Raw genomic sequence first — 24,835 nt, forward strand, 5'->3', positions numbered from 1 at the left:
CCTAGTGGTTAAAGCGTTCGCTCGTCACGCCGAAGACCCGGGTTCGATTCCCGACATGGGTACAATGTGTGAAGCCCATTTCTGGTGTCCCCCGCCGTGATATTGCTGGAATATTGCTAAAAGCGGCGTAAAACCATACTCACTCACTCACTCATATGTAAAGGGTCTCCTCGCTATCTATATTCGTGCTTTTGCCTCTTTCTCTACATGACGTTTTGGAGTATATCATTGTGGTTTTATCTCATCAGAGAGCCCAATCCATGTGTGAAACCAGTATGGCTGGATAAAGCTACACGTGGTGGCAACCAGATTACTCACACTCGTATGACATTTTCTTTTTGCACGATCTACAGTCGTCTACGATCAGTATTTATAAAAAGGTATCTCTATTAGGAGTTAGTCTACCCACACCCTTACAGCTTTGGGAGCGAGGGTTTTTATTGAAGGGATCGACTTGGATTGATTTATTGCACAGCATTCGTGTACACGTGCACAGGAAAAGATGAAAACTGAAAAAAACCTTATGAACATTGAATAAAAAATATGTATTTGATAATACATGTGTACATGTATATACGTAATGATAAAATGACAATACATGTCTATAATAGTACTTGGAAATTATTACTAAGTACCATGTAACCGTGGCAAATTAATCTTGTATAATATTTTGCATTTATATGTAACTTCAAACTAATTACTTTGGTTGCAGCTTGTTGACCCAGCAGTGTAATTCTATCATAACCATAACTGGAATGTATGCTAGTTGCTGGATATAGTTTCAATATTGTTAAAAGAGCTTCCAAATCTCCTCACTCGCTGTCTCACTATTGCGAAATAACTCCTCAATGTATCTACTCAAGCTAAACATATGGAATTTAGCAATCCAATATAATATGTAGGAATAAACTCAACATAATATTATATAAAACACATTGAAACATAATTAAAACGTTTTAAAAGAAGACTGTATTGTCAAACAAATGCCATGGCCTACCTTTTAAGGAAAATGTTTAGTTACAGGAGCATCCAAAGAATGATCAGCCGGAATTACTGAGGCAGAAGGCGACCTCCAATACACACAAAAACAACAACACGAAGAGAGGTGGTCTCTGTCACAGAAAAGCTTGGGTTAGGCAAGGTACGTCGTGGCACCAACACTACTGCCAGTATGTGCTGACCTGGCTCATAGTGCTTCTTGTATATGTGTGGTGAACGTACCCCAGGAACAAGGCCGTGTTCGGTGTTGGTAACGGGTTGGGATTATAACACATACATAGATTTGGGGAGCGCCCACCCTGACCTCATTGCGCGCATGTCGTTTCATAAGTGTCAGGTCGAGGCCTTGATTATTTGTGTTACGTGTGAGGGTGGTGGTGGTGGTGATGGTGATGGTGGTGATGGTGGTGATGGGTGAGGTCTGCTCTCTCGCTATGCTATGTTTCGTTTTCAGCTGTCACACGTGTTGTCTTTAGAAGAATGGCTGATAAAATACAATAACCATTCATTTGGATCTGGCCTTTAGATAAATATATATGTTCATTATTATCGTTATCGTTACTCTTCGTCGACAAACATGCTTACTATGTTGGCGTCGTGGGAATGAACCTTTTGGCGGGACATACGTTATAGCCTGCAAGTGTTAATATATTTCAGTTGAATTGTAATATTTCGTCGCGTATTTATTCATTATATTTGGAAGATAATGATTTATCATTCACTAGATTGTATGACATTCCAAATATCTATTTCAAAGTATATGCATTTCTTATTCTTTGACCGTTTCTAAGTCTGAACGTTTTCTAATGATTTTAACTAAAGTTAAGACAAATGTGGTACCCCGGTATCTTATATGTAAAGGGAATATTCATTATCTGAATTTGACATTACGCCTTTCAACTACTTTTTCCTGACTTGAAAATATACGTTGAAACATAACTGTGCGGGATAATATGTAGTATTCTGTTACACTGCCATCTGACTATTTATCATACAATTAGCCTTCCTGCTTCTATAATTGCAAGCAATATCAGAGACGAATTGTGCGTATATTGTCTCTGGCAATATATACCAAACGGTCGCCACCTATAAAGATAAGTTGTGACAGCCAATAAGTTATTCAGTTGCAGTTTACAGATTTTTGTTTACGTATTTGTTGGTTATATTTGACCACAAAACGGAAATATCTACGTGTGGCTGTTTCTTCAACATTCACTTTTCTAATAATTTTGACAGGATGCAACAGTCGCATTGTCTTAGATCAATTACGTACTGTAAACAATCCGCGAAGTCGTATAATGACAAATATGAGCAAGTTGAAAACCATCTGCGTAGAACTCTACCGGTAGAATTCATTACCTCCATTCGGAGTCACGTGCACCGCGCCAAACTCAGACCCGTAATCTAACACGCGAGAGCTTGCCAATGAACGCTGGACAAATAGAAATGCCAGAGCACGATTAAGCTGGGTTGACAATGTCAATCAAGCAAAGGGAGGAGCGTGAGGAAATCGTCCTCTCGCAGGAAATTCCGATGTCAAATAACGACAGATTCTCGACGGAAAAACGATGGTTAGAAAGCTTAAAGAAAGCGTCGTTTTTTCGTCCAATATCCATATACGGCAAAAAAAACCGACGTTTTCGTGTTTGCAGTGTCAGTTTGTATGAATCAGATGAACCGAGGACCAAAATTGGGGTGAATCTAGAAATCAGTGTATTTAGTCACCACTGCGAATTGCGTTCTCATACACTACTCCCGATTCCGAGTCAATTGATAACTGATACAAATGAGTTATTCAATCTGAGGAATGTCACACACACGAGCCAACATATACTTTTGTCTATGAATTACTTATTGATTAATATAGAATAGATGTTGTATCGTTGCAGAAAAAATACACTTTTTAAGAACATGTCCATGTAAAGCCTTGCACTGTTACTGGATGTAACCGGATACACCTTTCTAAATATAACATGAGGAGCACAAACAAAATATTTGCACAGGCCTAATATAGCTCCAGGTTAGTCTGAACATACATGTATCTTACAAATGGGGAAGTAACACACGGCACTATTTCTGAAATGTAGTTTATCGACGTGGCGGAACTTTTGCGGCACTATTACACACTTTTGCGGCACTATCGCGCCACTTTCACGGCATTATCGCGGCATTATCGCGCCACTTTTGCGCCACAATCGCGGCATCATCGCGCCACATTTGTGCCACTATCGCGGCATTATCGCACCATGTACGCGCCACTATCGCGGCATTTTCGAGTCACTTTCGCGATACTTTCACGGCACTATTGCAAACGTATCCCGAAATTATTTCGCAATACAGGGGAAGGAACTTTTGAAATGTAGTGTATTCTACCCCGGATCTTCACGGGTCAAATACATAAGTTGCAATTTCAAAATACTAAGTTGAAATTTCAAGATACTAAGTTGAAATTTCAAGATATCAACTTATTATCTTAAAATTTCAAGATCATTTTCTTAAATATTTCAACTTAGTATGTATCTTGAAACTGGCAGGAAGAATCCCCTCACTGGTGGTGATTGAGCTTTGGTGTTCATAGTCTTTCCTTATGGTTGCAGCAGACACATTCGTCTCGCCAAAATGGTAGGACTTTGGAAATGGTTACGTAGTCTGCTGGTGCGAATGTAGCGATCCAGCACAACAGTTGTCTCCATTGGACTACCTGCCCGAGGACAGTCATTGGTCATGTTAAAACGGTTCCAAGAGTAACGTTTTGGATCCAAGATCGTAGAAACACATGATTACTTCGTGTACAGTGAAATGATGTGTTTGGGATAATGGAGACGTAAGACATTACGCATCGATTCTAATCGTATATACATTGAATATATATTCCTTCAGACTAGCTATAATGCGTAACTTTACTTGGCTGTAATGCGCGTATTCCCCACGACTGGTTGTAATTGGTATAAAACATTTACTTCAAATGACACATCTGTGTGTGAGGCCCTATCTAATATTGTTTTTAATTTACTGGTTGTGTTATGCAGAATGAGGACCAAATAATAAACTGTCTGTCTTGAAGTTTAAATATTGTTCCTCCGTGGTCACAGCACCCGGGCTAATTAAAGTAACTTAAGTAACTCGCTGTCAATTATTAATGATTTAATTGTTCTTCGGACAAAGACACACATTTGTACTGGCGAACTGTCCCCGTGTAACCCTAAGAGTAAAAATCATTGAAACATGAAACACAAATACTCAGCACGTCAACGCGACCTATTCACGCGACCTATTCACTGGATTCGATAAACTGTCAGTGAACACGTGTCTGACAGTATATATGTGCACTGGTATGTTTCAGGCTTGAAACTTTCTCGTCAGATTTGAGCATGTTGAAATTCTCAGCAGATTGGGATCGATGACATGCATCAACCAAGTCAGCGAGCCTGACCACCCGATCCCGTTAGTCGCCTCTTACGACAAGCATAGTCGCCTTTCACGGCAAGCATGGGTTGCTGAAGACCTATTCTACCCCGGATCTTCACGGGTTTGGTTAGAAACCAAACTCAGTAATCCTCAGCCTAACACAAGATTGTACATCCTGATAGATGAATAATTTCCTCTCCTCCATTGTGTTTCTTGTGTGAGAATGAAATATAAACCATGATTTACTTCTACATCAAATATATATGAATCAAATACTTTAGTCCACACACATTGCATCTAATTTTCCACGTTTACCCTGAATATGTCTATCCATAAAAGTCAGATGTGTTATCTGTAGTACTCTGTGATCATTACTAACGTTATCGGTCACTGGATTGTCTGATCCAGATTCGATTATGTTTCGACTGCATTCGTATAGCTGGAATATTGCTGAAGGCGGCATTAAACAACAAACACACTCACATCATTATCGAAATGTTTATTAGAATGAATAGCTTGCTGCCAAACTTTGCGGACATTAATGGTGTCGTTATAGTCATGGTGTAATGATGTTGTAATGTGTGCGCTACATCCAAGCTCGTGTTTTTTTACAAGCAAAATATTCGTCTGTGCAACTGTGCAGAGAAATGCATATTTTACACAATACTATATTCTATGAACTAAGCTTTTAGTTTTACTTTTACAATATCTGATTACTTGCTTACTCGACCCGTGAAGATCCGGGGTAGGTCTTCAGTACCTCATGCTTGGCCTAAAAGGCGACTAATGGGATCGGGTGGTCAGGCTCGCTGACTTGGTTGATGAATGTCATCGATCCCAATTGTGTGCGGTGTTAAACAACAAACAAACAACTTGTTTACCTTCACGAGTTTACCTTGGGTAGAATGCACAGAACACAAGCTTGGAAACGTACCAGGTAATATATAAAATGGGATTTTATATTTAGGCCTATAGTTTTAATTGAAACAAATCTGGCTTTGCCAATGTAGCTGAATATCTAGTCCCTTAACATATGTAAATATAAATCGGAGCTGGCTTGTATCAGTATTTGTAATGAATACCCAGTTACGTATGCGTTAGCTGACTTCTGATACTGCGTCAAAGTAACAAAATATTTCGTAATCAGATCAACTACACGGTCTGAAAGTTACAACAAATAGATATATTAAAGTAAATACATACAACACAAATATGCTGCACGGAAATGTTATGCAATACAATTCGAAAACATGAGATTCTTCAGCCTCGGAATATCCAGTTCGTGCGTTTACCCTTACGGAGCTGTCCCATTCAACATCATGAAGGATCGTAGTTTGTAGGTAGAGGTCTGTCTCCTTCAATATTGTTGTACATCGTAGTTTGTCCGTAGAGGTCTATCTCCTACAATATTGTAGTACATCACAGTTTGTCCTTAGAGGTATGTCTCTTTCAATATTGTAGTACATCACAGTTTGTCCTTAGAGGTCTGTCTCCTACAATATTGTAGTACATCACAGTTTGTCCGTAGAGATATGTCTCCTTCAATATTGTAGTACATCACAGTTTGTCCGTAGAGGTCTGTCTTCTACAATATTGTAGTACATCACAGTTTGTCCTTAGAGGTCTGTCTCCTTCAATATTGTAGTACATCACAGTTTGTCCTTAGAGGTATGTCTCCTTCAATATTGTAGTACATCACAGTTTGTCCTTAGAGGTCTGTCTCCTACAATATTGTAGTACATCACAGTTTGTCCTTAGAGGTCTGTCTCCTTCAATATTGTAGTACATCACAGTTTGTCCTTAGAGGTCTGTCTCCTTCAATATTGTAGTACATCGCAGTTTGTCCGTAGAGGTCTGTCTTCTAAAATATTGTAGTACATCACAGTTTGTCCTTAGAGGTCTGTCTCCTTCAATATTGTAGTACATCACCGTTTGTCCTTAGAGGTTTGTCTCCTTCAATATTGTAGTACATCACAGTTTGTCCTTAGAGGTCTTTCTCCTTCAATATTGTAGTACATCACAGTTTGTCCTTAGAGGTATGTCTCCTTCAATATTGTAGTACATCACAGTTTGTCCTTAGAGGTCTGTCTCCTTCAATATTGTAGTACATCACCGTTTGTCCTTAGAGGTCTGTCTCCTTCAATATTGTAGTACATCGCAGTTTGTCCGTAGAGGTCTGTCTTCTAAAATATTGTAGTACATCACAGTTTGTCCTTAGAGGTCTGTCTCCTTCAATATTGTAGTACATCACAGTTTGTCCTTAGAGGTCTGTCTCCTTCAATATTGTAGTACATCACCGTTTGTCCTTAGAGGTCTGTCTCCTTCAATATTGTAGTACATCGCAGTTTGTCCGTAGAGGTCTGTCTTCTAAAATATTGTAGTACATCACAGTTTGTCCTCAGAGGTCTGTCTCCTTCAATATTGTAGTACATCACAGTTTGTCCTTAGAGGTATGTCTCCTTCAATATTGTAGTACATCACAGTTTGTCCTTAGAGGTCTGTCTCCTTCAATATTGTAGTACATCACCGTTTGTCCTTAGAGGTATGTCTCCTTCAATATTGTAGTACATCACAGTTTGTCCTTAGAGGTCTGTCTCCTTCAATAGTGTAGTACATCACAGTTTGTCCGTAGAGGTCTGTCTCCTTAAAAAAATGTAGTACATCGCAGTTTGTCCGTAGAGGTATGTCTCCTTCAATATTGTAGTACATCGTAGTTTGTAGGTAGAGGTATGTCTCCTTCAATAGTGTAGTACATCGCAGTTTGTCCGTAGAGGTCTGTCTCCTTCACTATTGTAGTACATCACAGCTGTGCCACTCAGCATTCAGGTAAATCGCAGAATTCCCAACGTATATTTGGGTCTGTGGTGTAACACCAGGGATATATTTCCCCGTCTGTGGTTGGTGTACGGCAGTAATTGGCCGCCTCCTCAAGGCTGTCATCTGCAGAGAAGTGGCTGGAGTCGTCACCATTGTTTAAGTGACTGTGTGTAGTATGATCATCCCATCGCTGACACGAGTAGCCGCTCCTTGTAGTGGATAGTGTCCCGTCGTACTCAGCGCGACCATTCACCATGTTATAACATCGATTCACTGAAATAAAAAATGAAGACAAACTATTATATCTCTCACTCGCATTGTTTATTTTCCCCTACGTCATAGAGACAGCTCTGTTCACCTCTTGTTGACCATGTAAACTCGATTATCTACAGGATGACATGATTAGCTGGAAAATTGTTTACTGTGACGTAACTCACAGAATTTTTTTCGTGAAAGCAGTACGACAATCTCTTTCTAACCCAAATCAGAGAACGTCACCTTGTTCCTTTATCACCTATCATTTCAGTGCAGGGTGAATGAATCGTTGCGATTACACATCAATAACGCACTGTAACTAACCTTTATTCATAAAGTAGCCAGTATAATGTAAAATAAGTTAGGTGAGAAAAAAATGTGAAAACGTAAACCTATCGCTGTTGCGCTTAATTAAAAGTTCGTACTTTGGGGTACTTATTTCTTACAACCCAAACTAATCTTAAAGGCGCTAACGAGGAAGCGTGGCTTCATTAGCAAGGCTGGTCAGGCCTGCAAGCTGATTGGGCATTACACGGTACCACCAAACGGGTACAGAATATACGCGATCGTTTCATACTTGTGGGAGGCCTGTGTTGTATAAATAATGCTATGGATTCCATGTATGTCAAGAGTATGGCTCATGGGGACGTGTCAAGATACCTTGATGTAACGTGAATAATAAATTTTAACATTGTAAGATAAACATTCTTTTCAATTTTATGGGCTAATTAACCAGAACTGTATTTGTCTTACCAGAAGTCACTCGTGTGTATAGTATAATGTAACACGTTAGCAAGTGACACGGATTCACACGACATGTCGCTTCATCTCTGAAGTGCTATTTCAAGACGACAACAGGATATTGTGATTTGGAAGAAAATGTACTCAACAAACGAACCAATCTATGTTTTGCAATCCCTTGTAATCCATACATCCTAGATGAGGATCATCCTGACACACGCCTACTTGAAATTCTCATAAATATAGGCCCTAGAACTCATACTCGACTCATACCTCAACGAACCGAAAGAAATACAGTCAAAAATATATGTTATCAAATATTCTAAAAATCAAAGAGATATATAAACATTTCAGGCTCAGCAAAACATACTGTGGCGTGACATGAATCAGGTGATTGGTTGATTTATGCACATATTTTGACACGCCCACAAAATCAGTGGTAGTATTAAAGTTCACAGGACCTGTCAATCGGGACAAGAGGCGCGAAGAACTGCACCAGTCCGACTTTATCGGAACAAATACATCAGGGAGAAGGCGGCTGTTTCAAATGCGATGGTCAGTCATCGACAGATTCAAACATTACTTCCCTGAGAACATCGAGAGACAGTTGGAAAGGTGCGAGTTAGAAATGAAACTTGAAGACATTTGTGGAACCCAGGCAATCGGAAAAAAAACAGGCGAGCCTCAGACAAATAGGCCTGCATGTTTCTGCTATTTGCTGTTCTATTCGACTCGTGAAGATTCCGGGGTAGAATAAGTCTTCAGCAACCCATGCTTGCCGTAAAAGGCGACTATGCTTGTCGTAAAAGGCGACTAACGGGATCGGGTGGTCAGGCTCGCTGACTTGATACATGTCATTGATCCCAATCGCGTGGATTGATGCTCATGATATTAATCACTGGATTGTCTTGTCCAGACTCGATTATTTACAGACCGCCGTCATATAGCTGGAATATTGCTAAATGTGGCGTTAAACAACAATCCAACCAACCATCTGTTCTATTCCTTCACGGTCTGTGGCCTCGAAGGGTGGTTTGGGCGATGAATATGCATGAATATCGCTTCAATGTCCTTTGCATGATGATACAGGTGAGCAGAAAGGAAATTCCTCTACTGTAAAAGGGATTCCCCTACACTCCGTAATGGTGAAAGTGGTCCACTTCGGTGGGCGGAGCGTAATGTTTCACATTCAATGAGAAATGAATGCTTTAACACGTGACTAGTTCAGCTAATCATAATGCAGGAATTACAATAAACACAACGGAAATTTAATAATTATGTATCATCAACAATGAAAACTTTATCAATTTGACGAAGAACAGGGACAAATTATTTCATAAATGTTGCCACCTATCTAACCCAAGTATACAATGAAGGAGTACAACTAATTTATACTCACTATAATTGCAAGAAACAGCATGTAATTTTCTATATTATGCAGCTGATCCTATTGTGGACTAGAGGCCTTATTGTGAGATAAAATCTCTTTCTTTCTATATATAGTCATGGATGATGTGATGAAATTCTTAAAAGAAACTGTTACGTGTTCAAGGGAGAAATGAAAGACCGAAGTCACACGCCCGAAATGAAAGTGTATCTCAAGATTAACAAATATCAAAATTGTGAACAACAAGGTGTTATTCGCACATACGCACACACGAACAGGCATACATGTATGTACATAAGACCATTATCTTGACGTTTAAATATAATCCCAATTATAATCCCTTTCAATTCTTTGAAAGCGGACATTGACGACTGGAACGTTGGACGGTGAATGTTTTCCTGGTGTACAATATCATCCAGGCATTCAACACAACCAATGCAGGCTTCTCCAGTGACCGATATTTGCTCCTTGTTCTCGTGAAGCAGAATGAACTTGAACACACATATATACTTGACCAAAATCAAACCTTGGTGAATCGAGTTGATTGATTGATCGAATTATGAAGAATCCTTCTTTTGAAGGGATGTGGACTGTTTAGGAAAGTGCCTTCTTGTTTTTATTTGCCATATTGACTTAGTGTTACTCCAAAGCATACTTCTCATATGGATTAGTTATTGTAATGAAGACAAAGAAGTACTTGTCGTTTGTAAGTCGGCACTAATGAATCAATAAATCTGAACTTATGTTTAATTGTTTTGTCTATTACCATGCACTCTAACCAGTACTTGTAACCTTCACATTTTTTGGTGATATTCAGACGTTTATGATATGTTTTACAATTTAAGTGAACGTATTGCACTACAAAATTTGTGAAACATTTTGGGGGAGTTTTCTGAAAGGTGTCCGATCCGGAAGCCTTCCAGAGACAAGATTTAAGATCCTGCACTCAATCCATTGAAACACTCATATCATGAAACACATACTGGAGCTATCATCAAACACATACTGGAGCTATGAATGCTTACAAGTGGATACTGTTAACATATACGGATCGAAGCCAATTCAATCTTTCTATTCATAGATTAAATCCGTAATTTCTTGAACATTATTTCAGTCGTTATTGACAGGTAATATGAATACAACATTTACATCAGCTTAGAAGATTTGACCGTGCCCACGTTCGCGTATTTCACAATCTCTATAAGCGATTAAATAAAAAAACAAACAATGTCCCTTGCAGTGTAGCTTTTAACTGAATATAGTCACTGTGTAGTTTACATCATCAACACACAGCTCAGCACACTGCCTTAATCACATATATCAGTCTGCTATCAAGTCAGAGCGTGAAGACTTCGCTCTTGCGTACTAGTATTCAGAATGACATACGTCGGGCAATGGATCAGTGGTTCTGTGTGATCTTTCCGCAGTCTTCGATACAATAGCAGACATGCTCTTTTTAGCTGCCTCATCAGTGAAACCAGTGTAGGTTGTTAGGCTTGCCTCAAACTAATGACCGGTAACTGTCATGATGTGTCGAGGAGAAGCATGTTCTTCGATAGATAGATCATGAAAACGATTAGGTTACTATTGGTTACTATCGGACGCAGACGCCATGTTTTCGTTGTTAGAATCGTCACGCGAAAGGAGATACCTGATTGGTTGGAAACCGAGGGATACCCTAATCCTGAGGCGTGTTGCTATTTTCAGTAACTTAAGTCAACAGCGTTAGTTACCAGACCAGGGAAAGAGTCAATATTCATTTCTTTTGACTATGATGTGATCACAAATCGGCCAATGAAAACGGGGGAAAATTCTCCATTATATAGCAAAGTAAAAGACATGAAAACGTTATTGATAACAACTGCTTTAGCTGCCACACTCTCAGAGAGTGTGGGTTCGAATCCTGGATGGGACTCAACCAAAGGAAGTACTACAATGTGCACTTTTCTAAGGAAGTGTAATCCCAAATATAACAAGAGTTAAACTTTTCACGATTCAAGGCTACTTGTAGCGCTGAAACGTCGTTACAAGCAATCAGGCTACTTGTTGCCCCTTCAAGACGGACAACTGACACGTCGTTACAATCAATCGGGCTACTTATTGACCTTCAAGAAGTAGCACTGACACGTCGTTACAATCAGTCAGGCTACTTGTTGCCCTTCAAGAAGTAGCACTGAAACGTCGTTACAAGCAGTCGGGCTACTCGTTGCCTTTCAAGACGTACAACTGACACGTCGTTACAATCAATCGGGCTACTTATTGACCTTCAAGAAGTAGCACTGACACGTCGTTACAAGCAATCAGGCTACTTGTTGCCCTTCAAGAAGTAGCACTGACACGTCGTTACAAGCAATCAGGCGACTTGTTGCCCTTCAAGAAGTAGCACTGACACGTCGTTACAAGCAATCAGGCTACTTTCTGCCCTTCAAGAAGTAGCACTGAAACATCGTTACAATCAATCAGGCTACTTGTTGCCCTTCAAGAAGTAGCATTGAAACGTCGTAACAAGCAATCGGGCTACTTGTTGCCCTTCAAGAAGTAGCACTGACACGTCGTTACAAGCAATCAGGCTACTTGTTGCCCTTCAAGAAGTAGCACTGCCAAGTCGTTACAAGCAATCGGGCTACTTGTTGCCCTTCAAGACGTAGCATTGAAACGTCGTTACAAGCAATCAGGTTACTTGTTGCGCTTCAAGACGTACAACTGACACGTCGTTACAATCAATAAGGCTACTTGTAGCCCTTCAAGACGTACAACTGACACGTCGTTACAATCAATCGGGCTACTTATATTGACCTTCAAGATGTAGCACTGACACGTCGTTACAATCAATCGGGCTACTTATTGACCTTCAAGACGTAACACTGAAACGTCGTTACAAGCAATCAGGCGACTTGTTGCCGTTCAAGAAGTAGCACTGACACGTCGTTACAATCAATCGGGCTACTTGTTGCCCTTCAAGACGTAGCACTGAAACGTCGTTACAATCAATCAGGCTACTTGTTGCCCTTCAAGAAGTAGCATTGAAACGTCGTAACAAGCAATCAGGCTACTTGTTGCCATTCAAGAAGTAGCACTGACACGTCGTTACAAGCAATCAGGCTACTTGTTGCCCTTCAAGAAGTAGCACTGCCAAGTCGTTACAAGCAATCGGGCTACTTGTTGCCCTTCAAGACGTAGCATTGAAACGTCGTTACAAGCAATCAGGTTACTTGTTGCGCTTCAAGACGTACAACTGACACGTCGTTACAATCAATAAGGCTACTTGTAGCCCTTCAAGACGTACAACTGACACGTCGTTACAATCAATCGGGCTACTTATATTGACCTTTAAGACGTAGCACTGACACGTCGTTACAATCAATCAGGCTACTTGTTGCCCTTCAAGAAGTAGCACTGAAACGTCGTTACAATCAATCAGGCGACTTGTTGCCCTTCAAGACGTAACACTGACACGTCGTTACAATCAATCGGGCTACTTATTGACCTTCAAGACGTAGCACTGACACGTCGTTATAAAGCAATCGGGTTACTTGTTGCCCTTCAAGAAGTAGCATTGAAACGTCGTTACAATCAATCGGGCTACTTGTTGCCCCAGGCCTTCAAGACGTAGCACTGACACGTCGTTACAAACAATCGGGCTACTTATTGACCTTCAAGAAGTAGCACTGACACGTCGTTACAAGCAATCGGGCTACTTGTTGCCCTTCAAGACGTAGCACTGACACGTCGTTACAATCAATCAGGCTACTTGTTGCCCTTCAAGAAGTAGCATTGAAACGTCGTAACAAGCAATCGGGCTACTTGTTGCCCTTCAAGAAGTAGCACTGACACGTCGTTACAAGCAATCAGGCTACTTGTTGCCCTTCAAGAAGTAGCACTGCCAAGTCGTTACAAGCAATCGGGCTACTTGTTGCCCTTCAAGACGTAGCATTGAAACGTCGTTACAAGCAATCAGGTTACTTGTTGCGCTTCAAGACGTACAACTGACACGTCGTTACAATCAATAAGGCTACTTGTAGCCCTTCAAGACGTACAACTGACACGTCGTTACAATCAATCGGGCTACTTATATTGACCTTCAAGACGTAGCACTGACACGTCGTTACAATCAATCAGGCTACTTGTTGCCCTTCAAGAAGTAGCACTGAAACGTCGTTACAATCAATCAGGCGACTTGTTGCCCTTCAAGACGTAACACTGACACGTCGTTACAATCAATCGGGCTACTTATTGACCTTCAAGACGTAGCACTGACACGTCGTTACAAGCAATCGGGTTACTTGTTGCCCTTCAAGAAGTAGCATTGAAACGTCGTTACAATCAATCGGGCTACTTGTTGCCCCAGGCCTTCAAGACGTAGCACTGACACGTCGTTACAAACAATCGGGCTACTTGTTGCCCTTCAAGACGTACAACTGACACGTCGTTACAATCAATCGGGCTACTTATTGACCTTCAAGAAGTAGCACTGACACGTCGTTACAAGCAATCGGGCTACTTGTTGACCTTCAAGACGTACAACTGACACGTCGTTACAATCAATCGGGCTACTTATTGACCTTCAAGAAGTAGCACTGAAACGACGTTACAAGCAATCAGGCGACTTGTTGCCCTTCAAGAAGTAGCACTGACACGTCGTTACAAGCAATCAGGCGATTTGTTGCCCTTCAAGAAGTAGCACTGAAACGTCGTTACAATCAATCGGGCTACTTGTTGCCCCTTCAAGACGTAGCACTGACACGTCGTTACAAACAATCGGGCTACTTGTTGCCCTTCAAGAAGTAGCATTGAAACGTCGTTACAAGCAATCAGGCTGCTTGTTGCCACTTCAAGACGTAGCACTGAAACGTCGTTACAATCAATCAGGCTACTTGTTGCCCTTCAAGAAGTAGCATTGAAACGTCGTTACAATCAATCGGGCTACTTGTTGTCCTTCAAGAAGAAGCATTGAAACGTCGTTACAAGCAATCGGGTTACTTGTTGCCCTTCAAGAAGTAGCACTGACACGTCGTTACAATCAATCGGGCTACTTATTGACCTCCAAGAAGTAGCATTGAAACGTCGTTACAAGCAATCAGGCGACTTGTTGCCCTTCAAGAAGTAGCACTGACAAGTCGTTACAATCAATCGGGCTACTTGTTGTCCTTCAAGAAGAAGCATTGAAACGTCGTTACAAGCAATCGGGTTACTTGTTGCCCTTCAAGAAGTAGCATTGAAACGTCGTTACAATCAATCGGGCTACTTGTTGCCCCTTCAAGACGTAGCACTGACACGTCGTTACAAACAATCGGGCTACTTGTTGCCCTTCAAGACGTACAACTGACACGTCGTTACAATCAATCGGGCTACTTATTGACCTTCAAGAAGTAGCACTGACACGTCGTTACAAGCAATCGGGCTACTTGTTGACCTTCAAGACGTACAACTGACACGTCGTTACAATCAATAAGGCTACTTGTAGCCCTTCAAGACGTACAACTGACACGTCGTTACAATCAATCGGGCTACTTATATTGACCTTCAAGATGTAGCACTGACACGTCGTTACAATCAATCGGGCTACTTATTGACCTTCAAGACGTAACACTGAAACGTCGTTACAAGCAATCAGGCGACTTGTTGCCGTTCAAGAAGTAGCACTGACACGTCGTTACAATCAATCGGGCTACTTGTTGCCCTTCAAGACGTAGCACTGAAACGTCGTTACAATCAATCAGGCTACTTGTTGCCCTTCAAGAAGTAGCATTGAAACGTCGTAACAAGCAATCAGGCTACTTGTTGCCATTCAAGAAGTAGCACTGACACGTCGTTACAAGCAATCAGGCTACTTGTTGCCCTTCAAGAAGTAGCACTGCCAAGTCGTTACAAGCAATCGGGCTACTTGTTGCCCTTCAAGACGTAGCATTGAAACGTCGTTACAAGCAATCAGGTTACTTGTTGCGCTTCAAGACGTACAACTGACACGTCGTTACAATCAATAAGGCTACTTGTAGCCCTTCAAGACGTACAACTGACACGTCGTTACAATCAATCGGGCTACTTATATTGACCTTTAAGACGTAGCACTGACACGTCGTTACAATCAATCAGGCTACTTGTTGCCCTTCAAGAAGTAGCACTGAAACGTCGTTACAATCAATCAGGCGACTTGTTGCCCTTCAAGACGTAACACTGACACGTCGTTACAATCAATCGGGCTACTTATTGACCTTCAAGACGTAGCACTGACACGTCGTTATAAAGCAATCGGGTTACTTGTTGCCCTTCAAGAAGTAGCACTGACACGTCGTTACAAGCAATCGGGCTACTTGTTGACCTTCAAGACGTACAACTGACACGTCGTTACAATCAATCGGGCTACTTATTGACCTTCAAGAAGTAGCACTGACACGTCGTTACAAGCAATCGGGCTACTTATTGACCTTCAAGAAGTAGCACTGACACGTCGTTACAAGCAATCAGGCTACTTGTTGCCCTTCAAGACGTAGCACTGACACGTCGTTACAATCAATCGGGCTACTTATTGACCTTCAAGAAGTAGCACTGAAACGACGTTACAAGCAATCAGGCGACTTGTTGCCCTTCAAGAAGTAGCACTGACACGTCGTTACAAGCAATCAGGCGATTTGTTGCCCTTCAAGAAGTAGCACTGAAACGTCGTTACAATCAATCGGGCTACTTGTTGCCCCTTCAAGACGTAGCACTGACACGTCGTTACAAACAATCGGGCTACTTGTTGCCCTTCAAGAAGTAGCATTGAAACGTCGTTACAAGCAATCAGGCTGCTTGTTGCCACTTCAAGACGTAGCACTGAAACGTCGTTACAATCAATCAGGCTACTTGTTGCCCTTCAAGAAGTAGCATTGAAACGTCGTTACAATCAATCGGGCTACTTGTTGTCCTTCAAGAAGAAGCATTGAAACGTCGTTACAAGCAATCGGGTTACTTGTTGCCCTTCAAGAAGTAGCATTGAAACGTCGTTACAATCAATCGGGCTACTTGTTGCCCCTTCAAGACGTAGCACTGACACGTCGTTACAAACAATCGGGCTACTTGTTGCCCTTCAAGACGTACAACTGACACGTCGTTACAATCAATCGGGCTACTTATTGACCTTCAAGAAGTAGCACTGACACGTCGTTACAAGCAATCGGGCTACTTGTTGACCTTCAAGACGTACAACTGACACGTCGTTACAATCAATCGGGCTACTTATTGACCTTCAAGAAGTAGCACTGACACGTCGTTACAAGCAATCGGGCTACTTATTGACCTTCAAGAAGTAGCACTGACACGTCGTTACAGTCAATCAGGCTACTTGTTGTCCTTCAAGAAGTAGCACTGAAACGTCGTTACAAGCAATCAGGTTACTTGTTGCCCTTCAAGAAGTAGCACTGAAACGTCGTTACAGTCAATCAGGCTACTTGTTGCCCTTCAAGAAGTAGCATTGAAACGTCGTTACAATCAATCAGGCTACTTGTTGCCCTTCAAGAAGTAGCATTGAAACGTCGTTACAATCAATCAGGCTGCTTGTTGCCCTTCAAGACGTAGCACTGAAACGTCGTTACAATCAATCAGGCTACTTGTTGCCCTTCAAGAAGTAGCATTGAAACGTCGTTACAAGCAATAAGGCTACTTGTAGCCCTTCAAGACGTACAACTGACATGTCGTTACAATCAATCGGGCAACTTGTTGCCCTTCAAGACGTAGCACTGAAACGTCGTTACAATCAATCAGGCTACTTGTTGCCCTTCAAGACGTACAACTGACATGTCGTTACAATCAATCGGGCAACTTGTTGTCCTTCAAGACGTAGCACTGAAACGTCGTTACAACAATCAGGCTACTTGTTGCCCTTCAAGAACTAGCATTGAAACGTCGTTACCAGCAATAAGGCTACTTGTTGTCCTTCAAGACGTACAACTGACATGTCGTTACAAGCAATCAGGCGACTTGTTGCCCTTCAAGAAGTAGCAGTGACACGTCGTTACAATCAATCAGGCTACTTGTTGCCCTTCAATCAGTAAAACCAAGAAAGCACAAGAAATATATTTTGTAGAAATAAGAAAACATTAAAGGGCACCAGTTCAGCTGTTTGACACATATGTAAAGTTTCAGTATAAAAGATTAAACGGTTTCCCAGCTCCGGAAACGAATGATCCACGTATTTGAATATACGTCGAGTTTGTTGCCAAGGAAACACATTTTTCTATTTTCTTAGAAATACCAAACCATCAGCCATCAGTTCAGCATGTGACTGATAAATGTGCAAAATCGTATACTAAAATATTAAACGGTTTCAGGTTTATGCCCCAGAAAGGTGATGGACTGACGGACAACACCCATTCCTATATCCCACTCCCACTTCGTGGCGGGGGATTATACTAATAATGTGTACTTGTATTGCGCTAGCCTTTTATACACTCGGTGCATGCTCAAAGCGCTACATTTGAGCAATAACAATAAATGTATCTAGAAACATGGTACACAGTTTCTCGAACTACGTACTCATCTCATACAGGTCATATGCTTCAAGGAAAAGATGTGTTATGAGTTGTGATTTAAAATGTTTTAAAATTTCAAAGAATGTGCTCCTTCCAGACTATGTAACTTACGACACTGTTCCGCAAGGTTCTGTTCCCGGCCCTGCCATGTTCTCTGTCTACACCCTTCTCATCCATGAGACCGTAAGAAATCATGCCTAACAGTTTCATGGCTATGCTAATATAGCCAGCTATATCTAAGCTTCATAACGTCAATGGATCTTCAAAGGATCTTGAAAGGATATCAGCTAATTTTCTTTGTGAGGAGGGACACGGACGGCCCAGTCGTCCAAGAGCTGTGCAGAGTTGCGTCCCTTGATCCTATGATTGTTGGTTTGAATCCCGGTCCGCCCCGATTATGTTTCTAGGTTTGTCAGCACCATACCCGTGCTCGTGGGTTTCACCGAAGTGGTAAACGTCTGAGACATGCATCATTACGGGCTTTCCTCACACATTAAGCTGACACGCCGTGATATATCTGGAATACTGAGTGTTAAAAACGGCGTTAAACCCAACTCACTCACTCTGCAACATGGTGGCCGCAGCATTCCCTAACTGCGATTGACTGCGCTGTGTCACGCATGGTTGACAAAGGAAGTGTGTTGGATAAATCGTGGACATTCCACAGTATCATTTTAGGAAGATGTGAAGACGACATGACAGTAAGGTTTTGAAACCCAAGACGTACGCGTTTGTTGAAAAGTCTTGGAATCGTTTGATGTAGAAACATAATCGGGGCGAACCGGGATTCGAACCAACAATCATAGGTTTCTGGCGTGCTAAGGGACGCAACTCTGCACAGCGAATCGCGGCGCCTTAGACGACTGGGCCACCATGTTGCAGAAACAGTGTTGCCAAAACTTCTGGACTGAGCTAAATAAACGAGGTGTTTGGAGAGATACTCGGACTTGAAGAAACGGATATTAAACGTTGCAGCGGATGACCACAAATGCATTGGATGTGTCACATGTACACATGATAATGTGCTTTGCTATATATTTATAGCGCAGCCGTAAATAAGCTCCGCCCACTGTGATTGATGCAGACGCTAAACACGATCGATTGGATTTTTTTATGACAAAACTACAGAAAATATATTGACTTATATATAGATGTGGGGACATTTGTGGTATCCAGGGTTTGTCATTCAAGTTGATTCGAAGTTTGACGGTTGGTGGTGATCTTGTTTGCGGTTTACGGTTTTCAAAAAGCTTCTCCAGGCACTCGGTTGGGTCAATCACTGTTCGAAACTGAAACACCGCCACCTTGCGGGCTATTTATTGTCAGGGAGGGCCTTTAAGTTTATTTGAAACATATATTGTTGATTACTTACGCTTTCCCTTGACGAATTCAATTCCAAATCTTGTAATAATAATACTTTTTGCAATTGGTTCTTTATTGGTTGTTACTCGCAAAGTGATCACTTGAAAAATTGTTCACTCTTAGTTTAAATAATATAATTACCTTTGATGCATGTAGCTACGCCACCTAGTGGCCTACATTGTTCGTCACGCTGACACATATGAGTCGCGCAAACTCCCGCCAGGGTCTGAAACAGTAAGAAGATTTGGGTTCATCAGTGTTAAACATACTCAGAGCCAAAAGAAAATATAGGTCGAGTTTTAAATAACGATATCACATAGAAATTAAAAATGGTTTTGTTTCAAAGTAATTTGATGTTATATAGAGAATCTCACCCAAGTGTCTTTTGATATCAAATATATCAACACGAGTTGATAAAAGTGGAAAAATTCCGAGGCTTGCCGAGGATTTTTGCCACTTTTATCAACGAGTGTTGATATATTTGATATCAAAAGACACGAGGGTGAGATTTTATTTATCATCCAACATCATTCTTTTAACTTTTTCAATTTGTAGACAGTAATTAGCAGTGTCTTCAGTGTAAAAAGTACTGCAAACAGCTTCAGTAGCAGAGCAATTAGTGATGTCATTTGATTGTGACGTCATGGTAACCAATGACGTCACAATGGTCTGCAAAGCATTGTGATGTAATTTCATTGGAGCGATATCTACAGTGTAGATCTCATCCAAGCGATATCTCCTGTGGGAGCCAGTTTTGGATGATAAAAAGTAATCACTTGATGTTTGTCGTTTGGACAAACATTTTAGTATTCTAAAAATTCCAGAAAAAATCAGAACTTAAAACACGTGGGGTAAGAACATTGACTTTTCACGAATATGTGAACTGGAAATTATTGCCATGAAGCATTCAATCTTTATTATATGAATCAGTCTTAGCACTAATAACGTGTGTGGGTTCCCGCTGCATTAATGCACGTCTCCTCACGGCTGACGTCAAACGTCGGATGACGTGATTTGGTATTCACTGCCATTCTTCTCTCGGTGCCTTTTCCAGGTTGACCTCAAAGCTGTTCTATCGGATTCATATCTAGCTGAAGAATTATAAGAAAGGGAGTACGACTGGTTGCGAAACTTGATGCCTGTACTCGTTGGTATTCATATTGCCCTGCATTATCACTGAGCGCTATCCTTGCCACAATAATGCCACAAATGCCGCTCCATACCATGACGCTCCCGCCGCCGTATGGATGCACTTCTCGAACGCATGCTGGTATCAAAGATTCTCTCCGACGTCTGTAAACTCTCTGTCTACCGTCATTACGAAATAAACCCACTTTCGTTGTTGAAGTTAACTCTTCGTTGCTACTGAGTCCAAGCCATGTCTCGGAAGGGACGATATGCTCGGATTCATGCAGATCGTAGTCTTCGCAACAGTGTGCGCCTTACGCCGTTGCAGCCATTGACGTTGACGTCACGAATCTGTTCCGGGGATGTATCGTGCGAATATAGCGGTCTTCCTGAACTGTTGTGACACGTGGTCTACCACTTTGCGGTCTGCCTTGGGTCCCATCTGTCTGCCTGTGTCAATGTCGCTACCGTCAGTGGGGTACATCCAAACGTTCGGGAATTTGGGCTTGCGTAGCACCCATCTGTGCCGTACGGGATGTGTCTTTTATTTGATTCTAGTCAACCAATTTACTGTCCGTTAACGATTAAATTGTTTTAAAAACTTTAACAATAAAAAAAACACACTTTCCTTTGCTTCTTAGTTTAGTAGGGGCGGTCGGGTAGCCCAGTGGTTAAAGCGTTCGCTCGTCACGCCGAAAACCCGGATTCGATTACTGATTCGCCGTGATATTGCTGGAATATTGCTAAATGCGGCGTAAAACCATACTCTCTGACTCACTCACTCACTCACTCTTAGTTTAGTAAAGCGAGAGTGTTGGACTATAAAGTGGCTGGTTTGAAGAGAGTCTATTGCAAGCCCCTGAGTAGAATGCAAATACAGAGCAATGGTATTTTGACGCCGCTCGAGACACTTTAACCCCCCCAGGTCTATAATTTCCAGTCACGTAAACATAATACTGTCCTAACAATCTCCAAGAACAGGTCTTGTATTGTATATAAAATTTATCTAGCATTTATTTTTATTTTCTATTTCTTGTGTTGTAAGTCCCGTATACTGCCACGCCGTCACCTCATGGCAATACTGCTGTGCGGCGTCAGCCAACAAACAATCACTTACGTTTTTCTGCAAATTGTGTGAGTGGCGTGTGCTACTGGTAGGGCAGACCATGCTTACCCTTTTCGCGAACACCTGCTATCTTCCCGTGGCCCGTACCTATAGTGTTCACCGTTATTTTGCCATCTTCGTCCAAAGAAATCTGTAACGGCGGATATGCAGATAATCGACGTGTTGACATTTTCTTTTATGTTGTAATTCTCAGGCGTTGACGTTTCGTATATGTTAGGGCAGTAATATTTTGATAACTACCCCGCCAGAACACACTATTTGATGTATTTTATGCAATTGTCTGAAATGAATCATACTAAGGACACCTTAAGAATACAGACGGTGTTATTTTCTCAAACGATCACACAATGAGGCGGTAACAGCCTATTTTTCAGTTTATAAAATCTTGTATGTATTACTTTTTTCTTTAGTTTTTATTGACTATATTCAGTTACTGCTGAAACATAGTGCATAGAAAGGCAAAGAGGGAAGGGTGGTACTCGATTATTTACAAAACGCCGTCATAGAGCTGGAATATTGCTGGGTGCGGCGTTAAACAAAACAGTGTGTAGTCTGTGGTAAACCTCCATCAATAAGCTAACACGCTGTGACACAGCTGCACTACTGATCAAAGCAGTGGTCCATTCAACTGACTCACTTTGTAATGACAAGACGTGTAACTATACACATGATCACGTGACGATTTGTATCGTTTTACGTGGAATTCTTCATGTTTCAAGTGACCCGAGGGACAGGAGGTTGTTGCTATCAACAAATTTGTGTTTAATTCATGTTAATTTAGGCTTTTTCGTATAGTATTGTGCAAATTGGTTTAGCATCGTGTCACGTAACAGAAGGAAAAGTACTTCTAACCCGAGGAAAACTTCGTAAATGTAACCTTTTTTAAACCTATACAGAATTTAAACATTATTCGATACACGGGTAGGTGTATCGTGTAATGTAACACCATGTATAATTTGGAGATGCATCAAAACATCGGCGTATCATGACACCACCTCATTCTAGTACCCATTATATCTGATTGCCTCCGTGGTCTAGTTGTTGGGCGTCCGCCCGGAGAGCGGGAGGTTCGATACCCGGCCGAGGCATGCCAAAAAGATATTAAAAGAGGGTACTTGTTGTTACCCTGCATGGTGCTAAGGGGCTAAAAAAAGGTCTGGTGGGCTCGGAGTCAGTATACTGTGTCTGAGTAGGGTATTCATGTTAAACTGCGGTATGGTATCTCAGTGGGCTAGCACTATAAATCGGCATCAGTCCGGACTAGTACAAGCACACACACACACACACACACACACACACACACACACACACACACACACACACACACACACACACACACACACACACACACACACACACACACACACACACACACACACACAAATAACTTTAAATACGACGTTAAACCCTGTTTAAACCCCGCCGCGATTATGTCAACAAGGTAACAGGACCTGAGACAGTTAGTATGGGGTAACGTGGCTTTTAAAAATATTGCAACAATTTCACATTTGAAGACACCAGAAGTCTTTCGTGCATGTAGCAGTAGAAACACAAACAAAACATAGTGTACCTTCGGTATTTTCACAGATTCAGTATATAGCCAGCTTGACTCCGACTGAAGATTACTTGGCTTGGAATCTCCAGTTTCGTAATTCCTCTCACACGCTTCAGTCAGTACGTTGTAGTTAAAGGACTCACACAGGGACTCGCTGATACACAGAAGTGCACACACATCTACAGTGGCAACAGTGTTATTGATATAGGTATGACCAGTCAACCTTTGACCAGACAGGTGCGTCATCTGACCACTGACGGCAGTACAAGCCAATTCCGCTAGAGGAACTCCACACAACAGTACTCCAAAACCGAACACCCACATGTCTCGCTGTGTCTTGAACAATGTTAACATGCTGCTCGCATTGAACACCCAAACCTACATAAGGAACATGGAAAACGCCATCGAAGCAGTGTCCATCTACGTTGAAGATAGACTCATCTGCATATAACACAGGCAGAAAACGTTAGACTAATGGAACACTTTCCTAACATAGGTATATTTGTCAGGCATCACAGATGTACGAGCAACACAATGGGGACAACGCTTGTGGCGCTGGCGAATGTTATGATCAATAGCAGATACACAATGTGTTTCGAGTAGAAGCTACATTGAAACTGAAGAAAATCATTAACAATTCATGTTAATAAATCTGGCAAAGAAAGTTTTGTATTGGCTCCATCACAATTGTTCTAACCAAAGTGCTACTGAGGAAGTCTTCATCCACTCACAGGGGGTACTTTGGCAAAACCACAAACTTCAATAACGTGTGTGTTCAATATACACATGCCATGGATGAGGGAGGTTTCCAGAATGCCATCTGTTGTACGTCCTCCACATGACAGCTCCTAATCTGCCATCTTTCAAGTTCAGACTAAAGACACGTCTCTTTGAACGTTACAATTGACTATTCCTTTAATATTTCCCTCGTAACTTTTTGTGTGATATTCCAGGTTACACACATAAATCACTTGCAATAACTAGCATACTGAACACGTCCCATTTTAATTCTGGAAACCCAAAAGTCCAGAAACTCTACGCTCTTTGCCCAGTCTCGGTTAAAGGTATTTACAAAATTAAACATGCCGTTTTCATGGGAACATACCAAGGAAGAAAAAATGAAAAAAAAATTGTTTAAAAACTCAATATTTAGACTATGTCGCCCATGGGCCTGCCCATGGGCGAAGTGTGGCCCATGGGCCTGCCCATGGGCGAAGTCTGGCCCATGGGTAGGCCCATGGGCAGGCCCATGGGCGAGAATATGTTCCTTTACTTAAAACTCATGTTTTTGTTTCGCAAATTATCACTAATTAGATCAAAACTAGACTACGGCTGCGCCATATACAACACCCTAAACAACTCTCTATCTAAAAACCTTGACTCAATACAATATCAGGCTCTCAAACTAATTACACGCACCCAACATGGCACCTCCTACACCTCACTTCAGGCCTTAACAGGAGAAATGCCTACGCAGGGAACAGCTAAGCTTAAATTTCTGGGCCGCGTCCCAATCAAACCCTCTCATCGAAAACTTAATAAACCAAAAC

At 41.5% G+C, this 24,835-nt stretch overlaps 1 protein-coding gene across 1 annotated transcript; it reads right to left on the reverse strand.

The window, feature by feature from the left end:
* Positions 1 to 4,826: 4,826 nt before the first annotated feature.
* Positions 4,827 to 23,933, reverse strand: LOC124145561 (plasminogen-like). Its single transcript, XM_046515384.2, has 3 exons — positions 23,301 to 23,933; positions 19,618 to 19,702; positions 4,827 to 7,497 (listed from the first exon to the last, which is right to left on the reverse strand). Exons 1-3 carry the CDS (start codon positions 23,637 to 23,639, stop codon positions 7,223 to 7,225), a joined length of 699 nt encoding a protein of 232 aa, XP_046371340.2. The 5' UTR covers positions 23,640 to 23,933; the 3' UTR covers positions 4,827 to 7,222.
* Between the last annotated feature and the right edge of the window lie 902 nt (positions 23,934 to 24,835).

The sequence above is a fragment of the Haliotis rufescens genome, unplaced genomic scaffold (genome assembly GCF_023055435.1).
Source record: "Haliotis rufescens isolate VD_foot unplaced genomic scaffold, xgHalRufe1.0.p SCAF_3, whole genome shotgun sequence".
Classification (NCBI taxonomy): domain Eukaryota; kingdom Metazoa; phylum Mollusca; class Gastropoda; order Lepetellida; family Haliotidae; genus Haliotis; species Haliotis rufescens.

Bases quoted from the DNA above. Each gene is read 5' to 3' on its own strand.
- LOC124145561 (XM_046515384.2), bottom strand. From the start codon at position 23,639: ATGTTAACATTGTTCAAGACACAGCGAGACATGTGGGTGTTCGGTTTT. The intron at 19,703-23,300 runs GTACACTATGTT...TTACTGTTTCAG, and splicing joins AATCTGTGAAAATACCGAAG to ACCCTGGCGGGAGTTTGCGC. The intron at 7,498-19,617 runs GTAATTATATTA...TTTTTATTTCAG, and splicing joins CGTAGCTACATGCATCAAAG to TGAATCGATGTTATAACATG.